General features: G+C 39.3%; 1 protein-coding gene across 1 annotated transcript in view; it reads left to right on the forward strand.

The window, feature by feature from the left end:
- The window catches only part of TTC13 (tetratricopeptide repeat domain 13), an 81,353-nt gene that overhangs the window by 16,966 nt on the left and 40,503 nt on the right, over nt 1-23,884 (forward strand). The window contains exons 3-9 of the mRNA XM_010860529.1: nt 1,159-1,253; nt 4,773-4,848; nt 8,193-8,263; nt 18,234-18,299; nt 19,830-19,922; nt 22,611-22,727; nt 23,669-23,779. Of these exons, the coding sequence (XP_010858831.1) occupies nt 1,159-1,253; nt 4,773-4,848; nt 8,193-8,263; nt 18,234-18,299; nt 19,830-19,922; nt 22,611-22,727; nt 23,669-23,779 (629 nt within the window). The remainder of the gene's footprint in view (nt 1-1,158; nt 1,254-4,772; nt 4,849-8,192; nt 8,264-18,233; nt 18,300-19,829; nt 19,923-22,610; nt 22,728-23,668; nt 23,780-23,884) is intronic.

Raw genomic sequence — 23,884 nt, forward strand, 5'->3', positions numbered from 1 at the left:
TGGGACCAGATCCCATGATCTTAGTTTTCTGAATGTTGAGCTTTAAACCAACTTTTTCACTCTCCTTTTTCACTTTCATCAAGAGGCTCTTTAGTTCTTCACTTTCTGCCGTAAGGGTGGTGTCATCTGCATATCTGAGGTTATTGATATTTCTCCCGGCAATCTTGGTTCCAGCTTGTGCCTTTTCCAGCCCAGTGTTTCTCATGATGTACTCTGCATATAAGTTAAATAAGCAGGGTGACAGTATACAGCCTTGACGTACCCCTTTTCCTATTCGGAACTAGTTTGTTGTTCCATGTCCAGTTCTAACCATTGCTTCCTGACCTGCATACAGGTTTCTCAAGAGGGAGGTCAGATGGTCTGGTATTCCCATCTCCTGAAGAATTTTCCACAGTTTATTGTCATCCACATAGTCAAAGGCTTACCATAGTCAATAAAACATAAATATATGTTTTTCTGGAATTCTCTTGCTTTTTCGATGATCCCACGGATGCTGGCAATTTGATCTCTGGTTCCTCTGCCTTTTCTAAAACCAGCTTGAACATCTGGAAGTTCATGGTTCACATATTGCTGAAGCCTGGCTTGGAGAATTTTGAGCATTACTTTACTAGTATGTGAGATGAGTGCAATTGTGCGGTAGTTAGAACATTCTTTGGCATTGTCTTTCTTTGGGATTGGAATGAAAACTGACCTTTTCCAGTCCTGTGGCCACTGCTGAGTTTTCCAAATTTGCTGGCATATTGAGTGCAGCACTTTCACAGCATCATATTTTAGGATTTGAAATAGCTCAACTGGAATTCCATGACCTCAAGTAGCTTTGTTCTTAGTGATGCTTCCTGAGGCCCACTTGACTTCACATTCCAGGATGTCTGGCTCTAGGTAAATGCTGCTAAATAGTAGGTGTCCCATGTTAGAATCTTAACCACTGTGTGTGTTGTTGCAAGGACAATCACTGGTGGGTGTGTAAGATTCTGGGAAACTATAAAATGTTACCCACTTGTAAAGATTTTGAAAGATGGGATGCTCCTTTTAATGTTGTTTATGTTTATCATTTTTTTTGTTTTGTTTTGTGGATTCTTCACATTGCAGTGCATAGTTAAGTGCTTAAGAGCCATAAGTCTAAAGTGAGGAGAATAACAAGGACTGTTTGCTTTTCAGAGTCATCCTTTTTGAATTTCCATGACTCCGACTGTGAACCCAAAGGATCACCACCCTGTGACTCTCTGCTTTCCCTTAACACTGAAAAGATTCTGGTATGTATCTTTTGTGCCTCCTGTTTTGGAAACACAGTGATACTAGTTCTATAAGGCAGAGATGGCCTCTGTTTATCAACCAGGTGTTGAATTGAGTTGCATAAAATAAAGATAGGTCATCTGTTGTTTATTCACACTGAATCATTATGTCTTATGACTTGGACCTAGGACTTTTTACTTTTAAGTTCCAAGGAATAAAAAATAAATAACTTTATTTCTAGGCGCCTTATGATTTGCAGGTGTAGTATAATCTTATTTTTCTAGCCTTGCCTGTGTATCTTTTATGTCTGTTTTTTATCAGTACCAACTAAATGGTACAAGACACCGCTCCATTCCGGAGATGAGCGCCTGGCACTGTGTCCCTGTCTGTGCGTGTGTGTCCCCCTGCAGCCCAGCTGCCTCAAGGCGCAAGGGTTATTTGGTCACACTTAATTCTGTGAGGCTGTTCTCCTTGCAGTGCCCAAGGTTAACATTTTTCCTCCAGACCTTTTCCTTCAACATCCACATAGATTGTTTGCTTCTTTTGCTTCAGAATTTCCCTTTAGTATACTCTTTATTTTCCAGACAAAGCTCTGTCTTTTTATGGAAGAACTGCAGAATATGGGTAGAAATTGCAAGCTAGTGAATGGTCAACTGATTATACCTAAATCATTGCATAGCCATCAACTTGATATAGAAAAAAACATGTCCAAAACTGGAGCGGGCTAACTTGTGAAGTAGTGAGTAACCATCACTGAAGACATTTGAGTAGAAACTGGTTAATCCCCGTCTTGGAGAAGCAATTAGATTATGAGTTATTAGGGACCTTCTCACTGACTCAAATATTAGCTACTAGTTGCATTTCAGTTTAAGATGGCACTAGCTAGAAACCTATGGGAGAAAACTTATTAATCTAGGCCTTTTGTTTTCCCTAGGTTGAAAATATGGGAGTTAAACTATTCATTTATCTGTTAATTTTTCAGGTATTTATTTTGTACCTGTTTGTGCCAAGTGTTGTGCTAAATAAGTACTTAGCCAGAGAATGGTAAGCCCAATAACCTTGGCCCCAGGACTTAGGGCTCCTTTAGCTACTAATCAAATAATTATACAAATAAATATAGAAGTACAGTTGTGCAAATATATGAAGGAAAAATAAAGGGTCTGTATTCCTGAAGATATCAGGGAAACCAGGCAAGACAGCTTTCAGGATTTGAAAGATAAGTAGGGACCTGAAAGGTGGATTAAAATTAACCTACTAGCAGTGTGGGGCTTTGTGTTTAAACTACTCTGATAATAGCTGCCCACTTTGTCCACAGGAGATATCTATAGGTGTGATATTAGAAGTGGGAGAGATTCTTTTTTGATCAGGAAGATAATTTGTCCATATTACACTTTTCTTGCCCACTTCTGTTATAGAGTAAAATAAAAACACTTTAAACTCAGATCTGCTCTTCAGTATGAATATATATATATTTTAAATACCCGTCCGCGCAGTGCGTGCCACTGTGCGGCTGTGCGCGCCCCCGCCCGGCTGTGCGCGCCCCCATCGTGGCTCCGCTGTGCGCACTTCAGTATATTCAAGAGGTTTCTTGGTAAATAATTTATTTTCATGAGATTTCATTTCTGTTTTCATCCCATCTTTTTCATGAAGGCTTGGCAAATGGTAGACCCTCATTGAATACTGGATGAAATAATAAGGTTTTTAAAGTATTAAAAAGCCTTGTTCATGGCCTGGAAAATCCCATGGATGGAGGAGTCTGGTAGGCTGTAGTCCATGGGGTCGCTAAGAGTCGGACACGACTGAGTGACTTCCCTTTCACTTTTCACTTTCATGCATTGGAGAAGGAAATTGCAACCCACTCCAGTGTTCTTGCCTGGAGAATCCCAGGGACGGGGGAGCCTGGTGGGCTGCCGTCTATGGGGTCGCACAGAGTCGGACACAACTGAAGCGACTTAGCAGCAGCAGCATAGACTGCTTTCCTTGACTCTACACAATTCATTTATTAGAGAAATGTTTTACACCTGTGTGTTTGTCTGTGAGCAGGTGGTAAGGAGGAAGGACTTGTGTCTGGTCCCGGCTGGCCGTGCATGCAGCGCTGTGCTGTCCTCACGCATTGTCCAATCTGTCGCTTCAAAAGAAACGGAACCTGGTTCCCTTGTATGGAAGCTCCCAGCTGTGGAGCAAAGCAAGAAGGAGCTGACAGAGTTCCTCTCTAGCCATCAAGGTTTTACTGAAGAAATAAAGTGTAAATGTTCCCAAAGGAGTAGAGTTCTTTTTCATTTTGTTTGGGGTCCTGAATGGAATGAAGTCCCAAGTCCTCTGAGGTGGGATGCTTTTCTGAGCTGTATCTTCTAACTTATGTTCTAACCAGAGGTAGCTTATTCTTGGCCTGTTTTGTAGGCAAACCAAAAACCACTCTGTATCTGAACATCAGTCTGGACTTCAAGAGTGTAGGGAAAATAGGTGGAAATGCCTGTTATTCTGTAGAGTCAGTGAAGCCCAAGAGATTGCGGCTAATGAGAGCCAATCATTAGCTAAAGAGCATACCCATCAGTCAGAAGAGTCACCCATGGGGAAATATTTGACTGTCATACCTGCCTGTAGGCATTGATATGGTAGATTTAAAACAAAAAAAAAAAGAGGAATTCAAATAATTGAGATGTCACTGAGTTCTGATCCTGAAGTTTTGCCAAAAGCAACATCTTTATAGTTTCATCCTAGCTTTTCCTGTCTATATTGTGTTCAAGTTTTAATCGTATCTTAGACGAATCTGATATGAAGTTATCATTGTAATCTGTGTCCTGTAGGCTAAGCATATCATACCATAGCATCGACAGTAAAACCTTCTGACAAAGTGACGGCTGTTTGCATCATCAGATATGATTTGTCTCCAGAGCACAACAGAGCCATCATTTTGTATGTTGGACCATTACTGCCTGTAAAATCACTCCACTTACTAAATTAACTCTACTTTGTTTTCCCCTAGTTTCCACTTTTACTTTAGCTGTTATGCCAAGTGTGCATATGTGTGTCTGTGTGATTTCTTGTACTGTGTCAGGCAGGATGGTTATGTTCATTGCCTGCTATGCATTGTTTTAAGCGCATCTTACTTCTTGGTCAGGTTTTACTGGCCCTATTATGGTGTCATCCCTGTACAACCTGTGTCTCTTACTTCTAAAGAGTTCTTTACAGTTTACAAAGCAATGTTCTGTTATCAAGCCACTTTGGAGACCAGTCACTAGAATCTGATCTTTGTAATGTGATCGACGTCATTGAATAGTCTGTGGAGGGAGCTTTGAAACAGCCAGGAAGATGAATCCTCATGAAAGTAAAAAGATAGATGTTCCTGGAAATCGAAAACCACTCAGTCGGTCACAGCACAAAATGTGTCTTAAAGTACATCATTGATATGACTGAATGTCAGTGTTTTCTTGCTTCCATATAAATTAAATGTAACTTTAATTGTTTTAAATACAGGTTTCACTGTAAGTTTCTCTTCATTTAAGATAAGCTAAAATGTATGTTTGTCTTTATTTCAGAGCCAGGCCAAGTCTATTGCTGAACAAAAGAGATTCCCATTTGCTACTGATAATGACAGCACAAATGAAGAATTAGGTGAGGCTTGACTTGGGGACTTTTCTTGCGACATTTGCCTAGAATTTATGATTAGATGTAGAGTGGTTAGGCAGGGTGGTGAGGCAGAAAGGACACAGAGCCTGGCTCTGCCAGCATGAGCTGTTTGATCTTGGGTAGGGCATTCAGCCTTTGTCAGGGTTTGATGTTTATTATGTCATAAAATAAAAGGTCTGGATGGAATCAGTGTTTCTATGGAAATTAATTATGGTATGAGTTCTAACGAGCTATTAGCATCCATTAAAAGATTATTTGTATACTGTCATCAAATATGAACAACATAGAAGTGAAAGCAGAAGAGAACCACATCTCATTTAGTCTTCTGTGTCATAACGTAGCTAGGCTTGATTAGTCTTACTCATGGGGCCAGTCAGTTATTGTTGGTCCAGACTCGTGGGTATAGAAGATTGAGCTCATTCTGATCTGCAAATGGGTCATGCTGTTTGGCTTGTTCAAGGCGTGTCTTGAAACAGCCTGGTTTCGCCAGTGTCTGATATGCTTTGGGTGTGTCTCCATCATTGCCTAATCAGCTCACACTTGAGGGAGTGGAAGCAAATTGAATATAGGACTGAAGAGTGCAGTTGGACAGATTTCACAGAAGGGTGTGCTCCTGGTAGCCCAAAGCACCTGAAGAAATTTTTCTGTCTGATTTACACATAATTATTTTTATCCTTTCTGCTGCCATATCCATTTTATGTTAAGGTTGAGCACTATTTTGAAAATATTAACCACCTTTTATTTATATTCTTTGAGTAAGCTTTGAGAATTACCCTTTAAGGCATCACAAATTTGGTCTCCTTTGTAATCCTTGAATTTGATTCAATCTTATATTCATTTATTAAATAATGAATTAAGAGTGTAAAATGTGCCAGGCCTGTCCTATGCTCTAAGAGTAATCCTAGTACATCCTGGGATAGTATAGGCTCCAAGCTGGTTTAGGATCTTCTGAACGTCAGTATTTATTTTTTTTTGGAAAAATGACCTCTGTAAGCATACATGTTGCAAGGAGATGTGGAATTGCTGGTTAATAACAATTTCTGGGAGATTCCATTTATCCTAGTTTTCTCTTTATGTCTTTGAGCTCCCATAACTAAATTTAGATCCTAGTAGTAATTTTTTTGTACAAGATTTAGATTACTTTTCAATGCATATATATGTGCTAGTCATGTCCAACTCTTGTGACCCCATGAGCTGTAGCCCACTGGGCTTCTCTGTCCATGGAATTTTACAGACAAGAATACTGGAGTGGATTGCCGTTTCCTCCTCCAGGGGATCTTTCCAGCCCTGGGATCGAACCTATGTCTCTTTATGTCTCCTGCATTGGCAGGCAGATTCTTTATCACTGGGCTACCTGAGGGTTTCTCAAAAAAAAAAAATCTACTTTTAGATGGAAAGATTTGAGAGCTGCATTTGATTTTATTTGAAAGGAGTTCAACACCTTGGCCATGAATAGCAATTTAAGCAAGTTCCTAAATGTAATATTTATCTGCTAAAGCTGTATTTGTTTTTATGGGTCACATTCATTTGTTCATTCAATAGATACTCACTGATTATGAGAAGGTAGAGAGGAAATTCTGAAATTTTTAGATCTGAAAGAATGTAAGAAAATTTTCCACAGGCTTGTTAAGCAAGACCCAGAGAGAACAATTTCCCCGTGGTAACACAGCTGGTGAGTCACAGGGTGAGAGTCTGAGCCCAAATCTTGGCTTTCTAAAGTATCTTCCTGCACTCAAAAAAAAAAAGTTTCATGTTTTAGTCCCTGTTCATCCAGTCATCAAGGGATTCACACCATCTTTCAGTCCAGCCCAGTGTGCAGTAGTTTCCATGCAGCCTTGATTTTTCTCGGGGTAGCATGTTGGTTAGGATGGTGGGTCCTAGAGCCAGGCAGCCTGCTTCCTGGTCTCACTGCGTGTTGTCTTTCAGCAGTTTAAATGCTTCACTTCCTTGTCTGCCCATGAGGATGACAGTTGTACCTAGCTCACTGCAATTAAACAGTAATTGAGTTCCAATACGTGTAAATGGTTAGTATTGTGCCTGGCACCTAGTAAGAATATAGTGCATGTTACTATTATTGTTATTGTTATTTTTACTACTAATGCTCCTGATTCCCACCAAAGAGGTCTCTGGCTAGCCCATAATCTGCTACAACTATCTGAATAGTATCCACTCCTGTTATTCTGAATATGAGTTTGACTTTAATTATCTTTTCAAAGAAATTAGGATGAAAACAGACCTCTTTTCATGTTGAAGAATGCATCCCAGAGCTCTTGTATTATTATGATGCTCAGTGTTTTGAACTTTACTTTTCTGAGGTTAGTTATAAAATCTCTTTCTGCATTTAATGTATTTACTACTTTTTACTGTCAGGGAATTTAAACTGAATGACATTAAAAGTTTCAGTTGCCCATCTTCTTGAACACTTGTGTCCTTAAACTAGAGGGTCACAATAAAGCTTTTTTTTTTTTGCAAAGAAATAGATCAAATAAGATCAAATATTGAATTAAGAATATAATTTTTCAGAAATATTTGGGGCTTTAGGGAATTAGGGCAAATATTGCAGGTGGAAATATATTCTAGAATATTAAAATTTATTGGGTTTTTTTTTTGGACAAGTGAAGTTTAGTCAAAATACTGCCATGTTTTAACAGGTTGTCCTGACTCTAACTTCAAAATACCACTGACATAAGCAGTTTGATTAAAAACTGTTATGATCTTTAGAGTATATTTTGAGTAATGTTTTGACTGTGTTTTGAATAGAAGAGCTAGGGAAAAGACTGCAACTGCATACTGCAGTGGTGTGAATTATACCTACAGTTAAGCATTATGTTAATGCTTATATAATACTATGGTAATTGGAACCTCTCTTTTTGTTCTTAGTAGGTAATTGGCAGTAAATTGAGCACCTGCAGATATTGAGATATGTGATGCTCTTTGTTTATTTCTTCTAATGTTCATAGTAAAGTCACATTGCCATGTTATATGGATATTATGCAGGCTTATTACTAGCTCTTTTGAAATATAGGTAGGAAATACCATAAAGATTATTTGGTATTTGAAACCGAGTGATGGGCTTAGACAAAGATAATTGCTTTTTGCAGGCAGATGTTTTATAGATGGCTTTAATAATTTAAACCTAGATAGAACTAGACTGACTAGCAAATACCAAATGGCAGGAGAATTCAATTACATCTCATTAACTCTAAGTTTCCTTTAACTGCTTCTAGTCCTTGGAGCTGCCTTTTAAGATTTGGTAGAGAATTTAGTTGCCTATTTCGGTCTGAAATCCTTTATTCATTCCTTTAATGTTTCTGTCTTCTTTATCCCAGCTATTGCGTATGTGCTGATTGGCAGTGGTCTCTATGATGAAGCAATAAGACATTTTTCAACAATGCTTCAGGTAATTTTTCTTCTTAATCATATAATTGCAAGTTTATAGTAATGACAAAAATATGGACTTATGTGTAACTAAAGTGCTGCAATAAATCATAGATTTTAAGATTTTACAAGAAAGTAAAGGAAATCAGCCCTGACTGAGCCCTTTCTTGGTGGTGCAGGCCTCATAACATGCTCTCATTGAATCTTTGCAGCGTTACTTCATTTTAAAGGAGATCAGGCAATTTGCTTGTAGTCTCCCCACCATCAACAGGCAGAGATGAGATTCAAATGCAAGTTTCAGAAAGATAAACATTAGCTTCAGTTCATTTTACTGTCTACCTTGATATCTCTCATGAGATGCAGACACTGGAAATTCTTGGAATTATGGATGTTTACTCTCTGTGCAGGTGCTGATCTGCATGGTTAAGTCCACTCATGGATTTGTTTCTCACCGTAAAGTATAAGACCCTTCAGTAGGAGCATTGGACCTCTGCTTACTGATGGCTGTGTTAAAGTCTGGTTCAGACCAAGTGCTTAAATACCTCAGTATAAGAGCTGCATAGGAGACCTGTAAAATGCAGCCTGACATTATTGTCCATATATCTTGGGTCATTATTTAACTGTATTCTGGTAGATGCTTGGCCATTATCCATTATCTATTCAGGACGGTCAAGTAAGATTAGAAATACCTGAGTTCTAATCTATCTCTGCTGCTCACTAGAAAGTTATTTAACCTCCTGGATTATGGGCACAATAATAACTACCTCCAAAAACATTCTAGTTCAGTTTAAATGAAGTATCTTTAAAAAGTACTTTACTAGATGCCTGGCACATATAGTAAGTGCTCAGTTAATTTCAGCCACTCAAAGTACCATTCTGGCTTATTCCTCTGTGCTAATACAATAAGAGCCAGTAGACAGTTTAAAATTCAGCAGGCTGATTACATTTTAAAATTTCAGTTTTGAAAATTTTGCTCTTCTTTTCTCTTTTCAAACATAGAATTAATTATGTTGATAACTTAGTCTTCACTCTCAAATAATCAATAAGATGTTTTTATAGTTATTACTTTAAATTCCTTGCATCTAACCGGCTGTGTGTTTGAGTGGTCATATGGGATAATATTCTTCAGTGGAGTTTAAAGTACAATGGGTAGATTATAAAGTTTTAAAAATCATCCTTTTGTTTAGCATTGCAATATTTAAAAAGGTAAGAAAGCACTGGTTTGAAAGGGGAGCTTTGATACATTTATAAGAGCACATACCAGTTAATTTATGATAGCAACCAGGAGATAGCAGTTTGAGCTTGCAGATGTCTTACCAGTTCATTCAGCTTTTTGAAAAATATTATCTGTCTAGTTGAAGGTAACACAACAATGTTAAATAAAATAAGTAATAAAAAATTTCTTAATTCTGCCACTCTAACATTATTTAAGTTTTTTGTTTATGACCTTTTCAAAGTATGTGTTTGTTTTTTTATAGACTGAATATATATATATTATTTTGTATTACTTTTCACTTAATTTTATAAAGTTTTTCAGTGTTTCTCTACAGTTATTATTTTAATGACTCTGTAGTATCTCTGGTGTCCATTTATTATTGTAAAACTTTTCTTGCAGTTGTGTTCAGAAAGTAGATCAGAATTTTTCTGTTTGTGCTAAGAAAAGATATTAATATACTGAAGTTTGATATAGTATTTTCATCAGTCTACATTGGGTTGCTTTCAGCTGATAGAATTTTCTTTGAGAATGTGTGGAGTATAAATTAGACTGCAGCTTCTGGTGATCCAGACTACTGATGGGGCAGGAGTGGCAGTCAGGGGAGCAGTAGGAAGTTCAGATGCTCCAGGCCCATGGAAGACAGGCCTGTGTCCTCATTCATAGCACGTCTTCACACGGAACTCAGTGCCTTGGCTTTCCTGCTGGTGCTCTTCCTGGTGATGTCTCTCTTCCCTTTTGTTTTGGTTCTTCCCAGCCTTTTCTGCATCATAAGACATGTGGAAAATTGTATTTTCACGACACACTGGAATAATAAGCAGGAGCAAGTTTAGAGGCATCCATATAGAGCTTGGTGAAAATCTGTCACGTTTTCTTTATGTTATATGACTGCAATAAATATATAATACAAAGATTTGATACTAAATGATAAAATTCTTTTTTAAATTTTAATAAGACTTGATCCTGCTTTTCTGGATATAGTTTTTCTATATTAGGCTTTATGAAATTGGTGCACATAATTCCTACGAAAGAGGAATTTGATTTCTTCAAATTCTTGATAGCCAATCTCATCAAGGAACTCTACAACCAGGTGGGAGTGAATGTCCAAAGAACAGTTATTGCTACTTCTCTAACTCTTCTAACCAAAACTCTTTTTCTTATCGTGAGTCCGAATTTACATGTCAGTCTCTTTAATTGTATTTTCACAGTATGACCATTCTTTAAGTGCTCTTCCTTTTCTCTCTTTGGCAAAGGTAGCAATGCTTTGTCTTGCAGTAATGAAATTGGTTTTTAGCCCAGCAATACTTTTTATTTTTATTGTCCAGTATTCAGAAGAGTGATAAAGTATCTCTCCAAGCATGGAGAGTTGCCTCATTAGGACTCAGCCCAGGATCACTGGAGGATCATTTCTGTCAGTGCATTGTGTCAACTGTTAGACACCCATCTGCTCCTTGCAGGACCTCCTACATGTGCAAAAACCCCGTGTTGTTTTTTTTTGGCTGTGCCATGTTTTAGTTGCAGCATGTGGGATCTAGTTCCCTGACCAGGGATTGAACCCAGGTCCCCAGTGTTGGGAGCATTAACCCAGTAATCATACCTTAGCAAATCTTCAGTGATAACTGTTCACAGACAAACTTTTCCAGTTTTTTTAGTTTGTTGTTGTTGTTGTTTCGTAGCGAAGTCTGGTCTGACTCTTTGCAAAACCATGGACTGTAGCCGGCCCAGCTCCTCTGTCTATGGGATTTCCCAGGCAAGAATACTGGAGTCGGTTGCCATTTCCTTTTTAGCTCGTTAACTCTTGACAAAATGTTTCTCTTGGACAGACTGCAAGCTCCAGCATGAAGCAACAACGCATGGAATCAGATTCCATTCATAGAAAGCTGAAGACAAATGGCGCCATGGGTGCTGGGATTTTATTATATTTACTGTATATATAAGATCATGTAATGTGAAATTTGGATCTATGCATGAGGACACTTATATTCCAGAATGACCTTTTGATGTTAAGCTTTTATACCTTCTCACTGGCTTAGTTGCAGGATCAGAGAACAAACTTACGGGATATTTCTATAATCTTTGTTGTTTCAATGTGTTCATTTTAATATTTATCCAAATATGGGTTGTTTGGCACATCTTTAAAGGAAGACAGTATTCCCTGAGCATCACAGTTTCCAACTGAACACAATTGCGAGATTTATTAGCTCTGTCCATCTTGGTTGGAAACTCTTGATTTTAAAAGCTTGTCAATCGGTGTTGTCTCCATATCCATGTCTTTGTGTCCTTTCCACACGTGTTGGTGCCTCCATCGTAGTGTTCTGGAAAGCAGGAACCTCTCCTGATTTCTGTGCTGCTTCGATGCTCATGCAGGGCTGGGTGACCCAAGTACTGTGATGATGTTCAATGAGGCAGTTGACCTTTGCTGTTAGTTGTGTGACTTTGAACTCATCTGATTCTGATCTGATTGTAATGGAACTGAATTCATGAGAGAACTTTGGTTTTTTTTAACATTAGCAGAGAAAATGTAAAACATTCCTCTGCTTGTGATCTTGTAGTCTTGCTTATGTACATACGTATGTGCACCTGCCACTCACACAGAACTCAGTCCTCCGTACATTGCTGTGCAGTGTCATTTTTTACTTCTTTGTCTTTGATCCAGTGACTTGCAGGTTTAAACAAAAAGCCAACCTTGTGGTGGAAAAATGAATATTTGTAAATTTTAAAATCACTATGTAAATAATATAATCAGTATGGTAAATTAGACATTTATGGGTTTAAAAAAAAATTTTTTTTTTGATTTGAGACATCTAAGTGAACCTGACTCCAGTAAGCTATCTTATTATATCATGATTTTGTATTTGCATAAGGTCAATAATATTGGACAATTGAAATATTAGTTTAATTCATTTAAAATTCTGAAAATGTTATAAAGTGTAAATATTATTAAACTCATGTATTTAAAAATACTTCAAAATGATATTCTGAGCTCAATTTGTTTTTAGAAATAAACATTTTTTATTTGAAAAAATAGTTCATTGTAACATTTCATAAAGAAAGAATTGTATCTTATTGTTAACATCCAAAGCCTGTGATAAAATAATAAAGTTGTATCAATCAAAAAAAGTAATGAAACCTACCAATTAAATTTAGGAACCTGTTATACTAGACTGTATTGTGGTATGATAGCAACCGCAATAATTATATGAGGCTTCCCAGGTGGCGCTAGTGATAAAGAACCCGCCTGCCATGCAGGAGACATAAGAGATGTGGGTTAGATCCTTGGGTTGGGAAGATCCTCTGGAGGAGGGCATGCAACCCACTCCAGTATTCTTGCCTGGAGAATCCCCATGGACAGAGGAGCCTGGAGGGCTAGAGTCCATCAGGTCGCAAAGATTCAGACACGACTGAAGCAACTTAGCACACATACACAATAATTGTATATTCTTTTATGTTGTTGGAAAAGAATTCTAAAAAAAAAATAAGTTGAATAATAGAGGAAACTTGAATAACATGCATCTGTAAAGTATTTAGGTTTTGTCCATTCAATTTACAACAACGTTCTTGTCTTGAGAATCCCAGGGACGGGGGAGCCTGGTGGGCTGCCGTCTATGGGGTTGCACAGAGTCGGACACGACTGAAGCGACTTAGCAGCAGCAGCAGCAGCAGCAAAGGATGTTTAGTTATTGTGATTGTTATCACGGTCATAGTCTAGTATTATGGGTTCCAGCTCAACGGCATACTCTGCCCTGAACCTGCCACATTCCCCCACCCACAACTGAAAAAGAATCTCTAGTCATACCTTCGTGTCAGCAAGCTCAATGAGTGGCCCCCCTCCATAGGGTTACAACATGTTTCACACATATGTGTGTCTCTTACTTCATCACAGCTCTGTCTGTATATCTCCTAAGTATCTCCTTCATCCATCTGCTGCTCCCAGCTCTGTTCAAACCATGGCCAGCCACTTTGATCTGCCAGATGATAGATGGGGCCAACATTTCCTGGCTTCTCTCCTCACACCCTCCACACACATGCACATGTGCACACCATACAAACATGTACTTTAAACACTCATATACTTTGCTGTTGGTTTTAGGTTAAAGATAAAAATCTTTAATATGGTTCCTACCTGCTTCTCCAACCTCAGCTTGGAGATGCCGTATTCCTTGCTTCCCTCAGAGTCTTTGCACCATCTGGTCCAGTCATTCTGGGATTCCCCCACCCTCTAAGATCTCAGTCCAGGTATTTAAGTCTTTATACATCTTATAAAGCACCATTGATCTCTCTCACACTTACTGAGGGTGTAACATTTATATTTTTGGTTCTTTGGCTGTGCTCCAAGAAAGCAAGAATCTTTTGCCATCTGTGTTGGTTTTTCTTCCTGTGGTATTTGTAGCACATGGGATGGGGCATGCTCATAGCTGGCCCTGAGTAAATATTTATTGAAAGAATGACTAACATGCATATGACATATAGTGAAACAGAGGAGAGGAGCATACCTATTTTCCAGGGGCATCTGTAAGGAGTTAGAGAAGAGGGGATGTTTGAGCTGAGACTTGGAGGATGGAAAGATTTTCCTGGGCATAGAGACAATGGGTGAGTGTTTCAGGCAGATGAGAGCATTTGCAAATGCACCCAACTTGGGAGCCCATGTTGCATCTAGGGAACTATTGCTGCTGCTAAGTCACTTCAGTTGTGTCCAACTCTGTGCCACCCCATAGATGGCAGCCCACCAGGCTCCCCCATCCCTGGGATTCTCCAGGCAAGAACACTGGAGTGGGTTGCCATTTCCTTCTCCAATGCGTGAAAGTGAAAAGTGAAAGTGAAGTTGCTCAGTCATGTCTGACCCTGAGTGACCCCATGGACTGCGGAGCCTTCCAGGCTCCTCCGTCCGTGGGATTTTCCAGGCAAGAGTACTGGAGTGGGTTGCCATTGTCTTTTCCAGGGAACTACTAAGTAATGCCAATTTTTAGAGTATTAATTGGGAGTTGGGGAGTGAAAGGAGGTGAATGGTGATGTAGAAAAGTGATCAGTGATTTTTGCAAAGGCATTTAGATGTCACCTCACTGTTTTTCAAGTTCTGAGGACCCTTTAGTAGGTGCTGAAATTAATTGATGAGTCAAGACTAACACTTTTTAAATGAAATATAGCTGATAAGGAAATATCAGATAACATTGTGTACAGCAAGGCTTGATGAGACTTAGTGAAACTTTTGTTTCTGATGTGTTTGTGTGTATATTTATGTATATATGTATGAATGTTCTGCGTTACAGTGTAAAATGTATTTCTTAAAGTGAAAAATGTTTGAATTTTGCTGTTGTAGGTGTTGGGAAGCCAATGAATAGTTTCAGCCAGGGAAGTGTCATGATCAGACTTAGTGTTAGTTAACTCTTAATATGGGCCTGGAGACTGGATGCGAAGAAACAGGAAGTGGTTGAGGCCATTGCAGTAGCCACATGAGAGGAAGTGGCTGCTGGATCAGGAGATGAAACTGCCAGGATTTCTTGAGAAGGTGTGTTGGCTGAGGAGATGAGGGTGACTTCCAGCGTGGCTGGTGTGGCCACAGGGTATATGAAAATGTCAGTCAAACAAGAATAACTATTTATTTTTAATTTTTTTCTATTGGAGGGTAATTGCTTCACGATGTTGTATTGGTTTCTGCTGTACAATATGAATCAGCCATGTGTGCTGTGCTGTGCTTGGTCACTCAGTCGTGTCTGACTCTTTGTGACCCCATGGACTGTAGCCCACCAGGCTCCTCTGTCCATGGGGATTCTCCAGGCAGGAATACTGGAGTGGGTTGCCATGCCCTCCTCCAGAGGATCTTCCCAACCCAGGCATCGAACCCACGGTTCCCACATTGCAGGTGGGGAAGTCCAGGAATACTGGAGTGGGTAGCCTATCCCTTCCCTAGCAGATATTCCTGACCCAGGAATCAAACTGGGGCCTCCTGCATTGCAGGCAGATTCTTTACCAGCTGAGCTACCAGGGAAGCCCAAATCAGTCATAAATATACATATATCCCCTCCCTCTTGAGCCTCCCTCCCACTCCCCATCCCACCTGCAGGTCATCACAGGGCACCAAGCTGAGCTCCCTGTGCTATACGGCAGCTGCCTGCTAGCTGCCTGTTTTACACATGGTAATATAGATACGTCCGGAGAAGGCAATGGCCACCCACTCCAGTACTCTTGCCTGGAAAATCCCATGGGCGGAGGAGCCTGGTGGGCTGCCGTCTGTGGGGTCGCACAGAGTCGAACATGACTGAAGCGACTTAGCAGCAGCAGCAGTGTAGATACGTCAGTGCTACTCTCTCGATTCATCCCACCCGCTCCGTCCCCTCCTGCGTCCACACGTGCATCCTCTATGTCTGCATCTCTATTCCTGCCCCACAGAAGGTTCATCAGTACCATAACTCTTTATTAAATGTACTTTTTTTTCTAATTTACCTCTTGTCATTTGTTATAAAAATTTTCTCAGTTGAGGAGAAAAGCTTCTTGGATAGTGTGTTTGGAGACACATCTGAAAGTGGGGTTTGCTTTCACCGGAGCCCGTCCTCAGCAGGCATGAGCAGCATGGGATCTCCAGCCGCCCCGCTCTGCCCAGCCTGGACGAGGTGCTGCTGTCACTGTGCTGTCTTCCGGCAGGTGCCCGTCCTAGGGAAACATGTGAAGACTGTCTTAGTTTGATTCCTCAATGGGGAGCTCTCTTTCCTGCTTTTCCTTACCCTCTGGCCCTGGATCCCACTCCCAGACTACTTGCTCTGCCTTTCTTTCAGCCAGGAAGAATATTTAAATGTTGAAGTTTTATCTCCAGGTGATAGAATTATAGGGTGCCCTTTACCTTCTTTTTTTTTTTGCTTTTCTTCATTTTCTAAATCTTCTATAATTTATAATAAGTTTTGTATTTAATTTATTTAAATACAATATTTTCAATTGATAGTAAAGTTTTCTATTACTTTCTGTAATATGTTTTACTTAACATTTTTTTTTCCTGATTATAAACGTATGTGTGTGTTAAACAATTAAAAGGAATGCATCAGTGTATTAAGCAGAATAGGAAGATATCTAGTAATCCCACTTTCCAGAGAAGATTACCGTTAGTGTTTTGGGGAGCATTTTTCTGTGCACATATTGACCCACATAATCGTACACAAGCCTTATTTATAGGAGGTGACTGCCATTCTTCTGTCATTCTCCAGTTAGCAAATAGCGTGGGCAGCCTTTCATGTCAGATACACACATGTTGTAAATCAGAGATCCAAGACTATATGGGAGCCAGAGAAGCAAATTAAATGAGCAAAGTGAATTGATGTACTGTAGAGGCTCATGGTGAGCTGGTGAATGCATATCCTTCTAAATAGGCATCCAGTACTTCGCTCTAGTTGGGTTTTGTTGTTGTCGTCATGTTCTCACATTCTCATGCCCAAATGTGAGTCTGTCATTGTTGGATTTTTTATTTTCCAAGAGAAGCTAGAAATCTGTAATTGTTTACTTATTTCAACTTTCCATATACCATGAGGCCCGTCTGCTGGCTGGGTTGTAACCACTGATGCCTTGTTGTGTGTTAGTCACTCAGTGGTGTCTGACTCTTTGCGGCCCCATGGGGTGTAGCCCACCAGGCTCTTCCATCCATGGGATGTCCCAGGCAAGAATCCTGGAGTGGGTTGCCATTTCCTTCTCCAGGGATCTTCCTGACCCAGGGATTGAACCTGAGTCCCGTGCATTGCAGGCAAACTCTTTACTGTCTGATCTACCAGGGAAGCCCCAACCAGTGATGTACCAACTTACTACTTGATGTGGTGTACCTGATTCTGTTTATGGTAGCCTTTTTTGGGGGGGCGTTATTTTTTAGTGAATAGCATCTTATCCTTTGTTTTTTTCCATTTACTTATCATTTAAGTTGATATGTCTTTTTCTACAATACTGGCAGACAGTCGCAGATTTGAAACTGATTATAGATTGGTCTGCAAGATACATCATCTGATGTAGTCCTGTTAAATTCTTCACTCAGGACCTGATAGCCAGAAGCTATGTACTCTTTTTTCTCCAATGTATAGGGAAGGGTTCAAAGAAGAGGGTAAGAGTTGCACAGGTTACCTGCTGACAAGTGGTGTTTCACTCTGCAAGTGAGGCAGTTCATATCGCTGGCCAGTGTATGGGACTTGATGGAGGGGCAGCAGACTCTGTCCTTGGGCTCAAGAGGCGTTTTATCCAGGGCACATGGGAGCAGGTTGCAAGAAAGGTTTGGTTCTTATTCTGACCTATTAGAGGATTGTATTATATTAATACCTGATAGATTGTGGAGCCAACTCATCTCTTGTTCCTCATTGAACTGGCTGTGATGGGTTCTTTCCTTCTCAGATTATTTCATGACTGTCTGAAAACAGATGAACCAGGAAGAGGCATCACCCAGTCCACTACTCCTGTCTCTGCTTCTCTGAGCACCCGTTTTCTCTCTGTGCTGTGACTGCTGGTGCTGCCAATATAGAGTTGTTGAGAGGATTACAATTTAAATAAGATGACTGTGTGAAAGAAGCTAGCACAAAGCGCAGTAATATTGGTTTTATTTTTTTAGTGTTTTAAAATGTAAATCTCTTATTCGTGTCTCATTCAAATGAGTTTTAAAAATGTAGACTCTTTTGGTCGGGGACTGTGTATTGATTGACAGGAGTGATGGCAGCATAACATAGAGCTGTCATTTGCAGCATTAACGTGCTTTAAGCAGAAACTGATTCGTTTTGTTTTGTTTATAGTTTTTGACGTGTTTCTGTTTTGGTCTGACTAGGAGGAGCCTGATCTGGTTAGTGCAATTTATGGCCGAGGGATAGCCTATGGAAAGAAGGGACTACATGTGAGTATGGAATAGTCACGCTTACCATAGTGTCTACATGGCTGGACTCAGACCAGGGTTTCCATGGAGCCCCTCCCTGCTCTCTGAGCTCTGATCGGACAGCGGTGGTAGTGTCCCAGTTCACAGATGAGACAGTGGCCACAGGGGACTTCCTCAAGGTCAAGTGGCTGGAAAGTAGAGGGCTGGCAATTTCTGCCCAGGTCTTCTGAGGTCAGTTTCACCTCACTTTCTATTCTAAAAGGACAGCCTTTGCCAGCCTAAACTTTAGTTCATGATGAACTGAACATAAGCCAAGAAAAGCACGAGACCTTGACAGAATCCCTGAGAAACACTCATCGGTGTAAGAGAGAGACTGGGTATCAACAGTTTACAGTACTTAGAACCCTTCAATTTTTAAAGGTTGAATAGAAGAACAGAAGTTTTTTTGTAAAATATTATGAAAAATAAATTATTTTAAATTTGTTATATGTTATTCTTAGATAGATATATCTTTGGAGCCTTATTTCACTTATTTCTCTGAGGAGTGTGGGAAGAAGGTTATAATAAGTATATTTTTTGGTCAAACAAAGGCACTTTGGTGTAAAAATGAAGACCTTCCTGAGATTATATAGTAAATAATGCAGTGGTCTAGGTCAGATGTCCAAATTTTCAGTCTTGAACATTATACATGAGCTTTTTTCTTTTATATTAAAAATATTCAAATGAAATTATGCTTTGAGGGAGAAATGTCACTTTGTATTTTTGTGAATTATAAAGCAATTGTCCTAATTGCCTGCTGGCGTATTGCAGAAATCTTGTATAATATTGTATGCTTCTGGGACATGAGAAAGCAGACTGCACAGGAACTCAGGTTTGGAAATGATGAAGATGTTTAGGAAGGGAGCATCAGTAAGTAGCCCTACTTAGTTTCAGGGCATCAGTAAATGATCAGAGTTGCCCTAGTAAAGGTCAGAGATAAGCTGCTTCTTCCTTATTCTCATCTCTCTTCATTTTATATCTTGATGTGAAATTTGCTTATATCTTTAATGTACTTTTAATGTAAAAGTAACATCCTCATGTATTTTTGATATGAAAGTAATGTGTAAATTTTAAAGAGAACAGGCTTACCTAGGCTCCTCTAGGAGTAGGTGTATAGGCCCAGAGGGGTTTTGACTGACACTAACTTGGCTCCTCTGTTCCCACATTGCCACTGGTCAGCATCATTTTGCACACTGGTGTCCACATGCTCATCCCTTGAAATCGGCTGATGTACTGTTTAAATAGGTTAAATTGAGAAAACATCTTGCCACCTGTGCTAGACGTAGCCAAGAATCTGTGCTAGGTAGCCAAGTCCAACGTGCGTAGGTAGACTTGAGCAAGTTAAACAATTACAGCTTATTTAACTTGGCAGATCTCTTACACAGAAGCTAAGTTCCTGTTTATTTCTAAATAAATAGTTATGTCATTACTAAATTATTAGTTTTTTCAGAAGTCTGTTCAAGCTGGCTTTGCGTAACAGTGCATCTCACACTGAGCTAATGCCTTTTCAAGGACATTAAGAACGCTGAGCTTGCTCTGTTCGAACTGAGCCGAGTAATTACCTTGGAACCAGATCGTCCAGAGGTATTTGAGCAGCGAGCAGAAGTGAGTGTGGTTTTCTTTTTCCCTCTGTTATTATTGGATTTTAAAATTTTTCAGATTTTTTTTTCCTTTAATTTTATTGCTGATAAATTTTAAGCCTCCTGTATACCTATTGTGTTTTCCTCCATAGGTACATAATGCATTTAAACAGTTGAAATTACTAGAAAACTATGGGCTGAGTGATACTCTTTCCTGATTTACCATGTTAAATCTTTGCTGATTTAACATGTATTAGTAACATTTAGTATTAAAATACAGTTATGATGTGAACCACCACTGTCCATGTTCACTGAAAAATATGACATATGTGTTTACTGTGTATATGACATACTTTATTTGGCAAAACAGTATGGCAGTGTGATCAAATGAGGTCTATTGCCTTTCGAAGCGCGCGCGCGTGTGTGTGTGTGTGCGCGCTCACTTGTATCTAATTCTTAGGAGATACACCATCTACATGGAGATGTAGACTAGGTAAGGGTGACCATAACCGGAACTTAGGACTCAAGGTGGAGACAGTTCCAGGTAATACGTGTGACAGCGGACACCACGGAGTGGGCGCTTGTTCAGGGGCAGAAAAACATGGTCTGCTGGATCCCTGGGACAGACTGGCAAGGGGACAGGCATTGGCAGTATCTGCAGAGGTCTCGCTGAGGAGGTGATACTGGAGCTGGGTAGGAACCATGTCCTGGGGAACAAGGTGGAGAAGGGTGTTCAGGCCAGAGAAAGGACTCTGCAAGGCACCCCTTTTAATGTTTTTAAATGAAACATGTCCATTTTACCATTTTCATTAAACAATAGTAAACTATCCAAGTTTCCTATTGTATTTATTTTATTGCACATTTAACCATATTAAGAGCTGTAGAATTTATGTTAATATTTTCAATCTGACTAGAACTTAACTTTTAATTATCTGTTCTGGTGGGATTTCATAGCTGGACTAAAGGGACAAATGACTTTTCCTCCCTCTTTTGAGGGCGAAAGCTTAACAAGCAAGGGAAGGGGAAATGTTTTAGTATTTTTAAAACTGCATTTGTGATGTTTTTGTTCTCAAAATTATAGTGTGTTAAATTACAGTTCAGTTTCTTAAAATGAGTTTTTTTGCTTTATTGGGGATTTGGCTTTCTGAAAGAAATTCTTTCTCAAATAATGAAAGAATTCATTACCTCTCGTCTGTTTTGGATTGCTACCCTAAGGGTTGAATGACTGTAATCTGTTCGCTGCTGCATGAGAGGCCTGTTGGTTTTTAGGGTGAGCACTGGGCAGCTCACTTGGTGACGCTGTGCTCCAGGGAGTGGGTGCTGGGTTCTTCCCTGCCATCACACTGATGCTCTGCTAAAATGTTACGGTAAAGCATGAATTTAATTAAGTGCACTTAGAAGACTGATTTGGCAGCTTTGAAAAATTTGTATAACTAATAAAAAGCTAATTGTATACCCAGAATGATATTGGTAATCAGAAAAGTGATTTCCAATGATCTTAAAAATAAATAGTAATATCCCCCTTTTCTGGCATTGTCAGGCAATAATATCATGATATAGTGAATTTTCCAGCTAAATTACAATATACTATTTGTTTATGTCAGAAATTGTTTTATGAGAAACTTTTCACTTTTATACTTTCTGAAATTGTCTATATTTAGTGAATGTAATTTAACCTTTTTTAGTTACTCTGGTCATTATTATGCATATTGATTTTTGTGCTAGGGTGCAATCATTCAGTTATGTTAATACTAATATACTAGGTTGGGATATTTTTCCTTCCAAAATATAACCCTAGACCACTATGTTTCTTGAATTCTAAGGGCACATATTCCATTTCTTTCCTCTCTCTGAGCTGTCTCTCTTGCTACTGGTGGTGTGCCTGCCTCAATCTTCTCTCTTGCTGGTTTTTAAGTTCCTGCAGAGGAGGAAACCAGTTAGTAAAACTTGATGGAAATGACCTGTGATAAGAACAGATTTAACCCTAATTTAAGAACATTTGTTCCAGATGAATTGCTTGAGCTTGACTGCATGAATACTGGTACCCATCTTGGATTATCTTACGTCTTTGGGTGGACTTGTGCGTTCTGAGCTGTCTTCTGTGTTGCCATTGTTGCCTGAACACAGCTGACTGCTGGATCAAAAGAGCGTTCAGAACAGGCCTGCAGATGTTTTTTCATTACCTTGCAGATCATAACTGATGAGTTGAGAGTTGTTCACATCAGAGGGCTTCCACAACACCTGGAATCCCAGAAATTGCCATTTAGCACTTAATACCACAGATGGCGTAGCTAGATACCATGGGGACTCCAATCTGTGTTTATCAGTTCCTCTGTTTTAATGGTTTAGAGTTAAATTTCAGATTAATTTGACATGCCAAATTTTGTTCTGAAAGGTAAATGAGAGGTTGGGGAAAAATGGTTGCACTTCAAGAAAAGCAACATCCGTTATGAGACAGAACATGAAACAGGGACAGGGCAGTTGCCATGATCGTAGTTCTTTAGCATCGCCTTGACTGGATAAGGTCGGCAGCCCCTCAGCTGTTGACTTTGAATCTCACTGCACAGTACGTGGAGTCAAGGGTTCTAGGCTGCTGAGACAGTTGCATTGTAAGTGTGGGGTGGTAAAGCAGACTTGAAAAGTCAAAAGCGTTGGCAGTTGTAGGGGCAGTCACTGGGACTTTTCTCCCCTAATTACATTTTTGGGTTTATAGATTCTGTCCCCGCTGGGACGAATTAATGAAGCAGTGAATGATCTCACTAAAGCTATTCAACTTCAGCCCTCAGCACGGCTGTACAGACATCGCGGGACCCTGTACTTCATATCAGAGGTGAATTATTTTTGCCTTGAGATGTGTCCTTTCATGGTGGTAAAAATTTCAGCTCTCCTTCTACTTCAGAAAGTTACTATTTGGTAGATTTGGGTTTGGGGCTGTAGATTAATAGTTTGCGATATAAGACAATTATGAAAGCATTTTCTGTAGCTGAAATTGAACTCAGTAGAGAAATATTAAGTACCAGAAACACATTTTCTTGCTTGAATTGTCAGCAGTAACTAATTCTGGGCTAGGGGAAAAAAGAAAGAGTGGGAAACAGAAAAAGAGAAATTTGGTTTACAGATTATACCTTAACTTTTCTTGGAAATGTCAGCATAGAGAAGCAGGTGTGCATGTTATCATGTGATCATTAAACTTAAGGGTTTGAATTTCTTTGGGTATCACAGCCCGAGAATCATCACCTGAACTAATGTGGCTTCCTAGACTGTAGCTTCTCAACCTAGCAAGATTACCTTTTATCATGAGTGGTATTTATAATTGCCATAGCTATTTTTGTTGGTTTACAGTCATTTCAATAATAATTTTCTATTGCAAAAGGAAATAGATTTAAAAAAACCTCAGTATAACACATTTTAAGGTTGATCTATATCATAATTATTTTAGACATCAAAATAATGGAATTATTTTGTAATAATACTAATTTGTAAAGTATCTATAGCAGATTATGACTTTAATAGTATTTAAAATAATATTCTTTTGTGGTTGAGACAGTATGCTTAAATTAGACCTTTGTGAGTTTCTCTCATCAGTTAAAATCAGCTCTTTCAACAGTGTAAGCATGCTTCTAATATTTGTAGTCATGAAATGTTTCCTTTAAAGCCAGAAAGGGCACAGAATAAATTGGGAATTTTTTTTTTCCTCTATCAATCAAAAGTAGGACATGTCTAATATCTAACGAATACTACTTTATTTTTTTTTCGTTCTCCTTTTTGTAGGACTATGCAACAGCCCATGAAGACTTTCAGCAGTCCTTAGAACTGAACAAAAACCAGCCCATAGCTATGCTATACAAAGGTTTAACTTTCTTTCACAGAGGACTTCTGAAGGTGAAAGTGCTGTGCGATACGTGTACCTGCACGGATGCTAGATCTCCCCCGTGGAGGGAGGGACTGAGCCGGGCTTTAGTCTGGCAGGTTTTGAAATGACATCTC

This window comes from Bison bison, unplaced genomic scaffold (assembly GCF_000754665.1).
Source record: "Bison bison bison isolate TAMUID 2011002044 unplaced genomic scaffold, Bison_UMD1.0 scf7180017864467, whole genome shotgun sequence".
Lineage (NCBI taxonomy): Eukaryota > Metazoa > Chordata > Mammalia > Artiodactyla > Bovidae > Bison > Bison bison.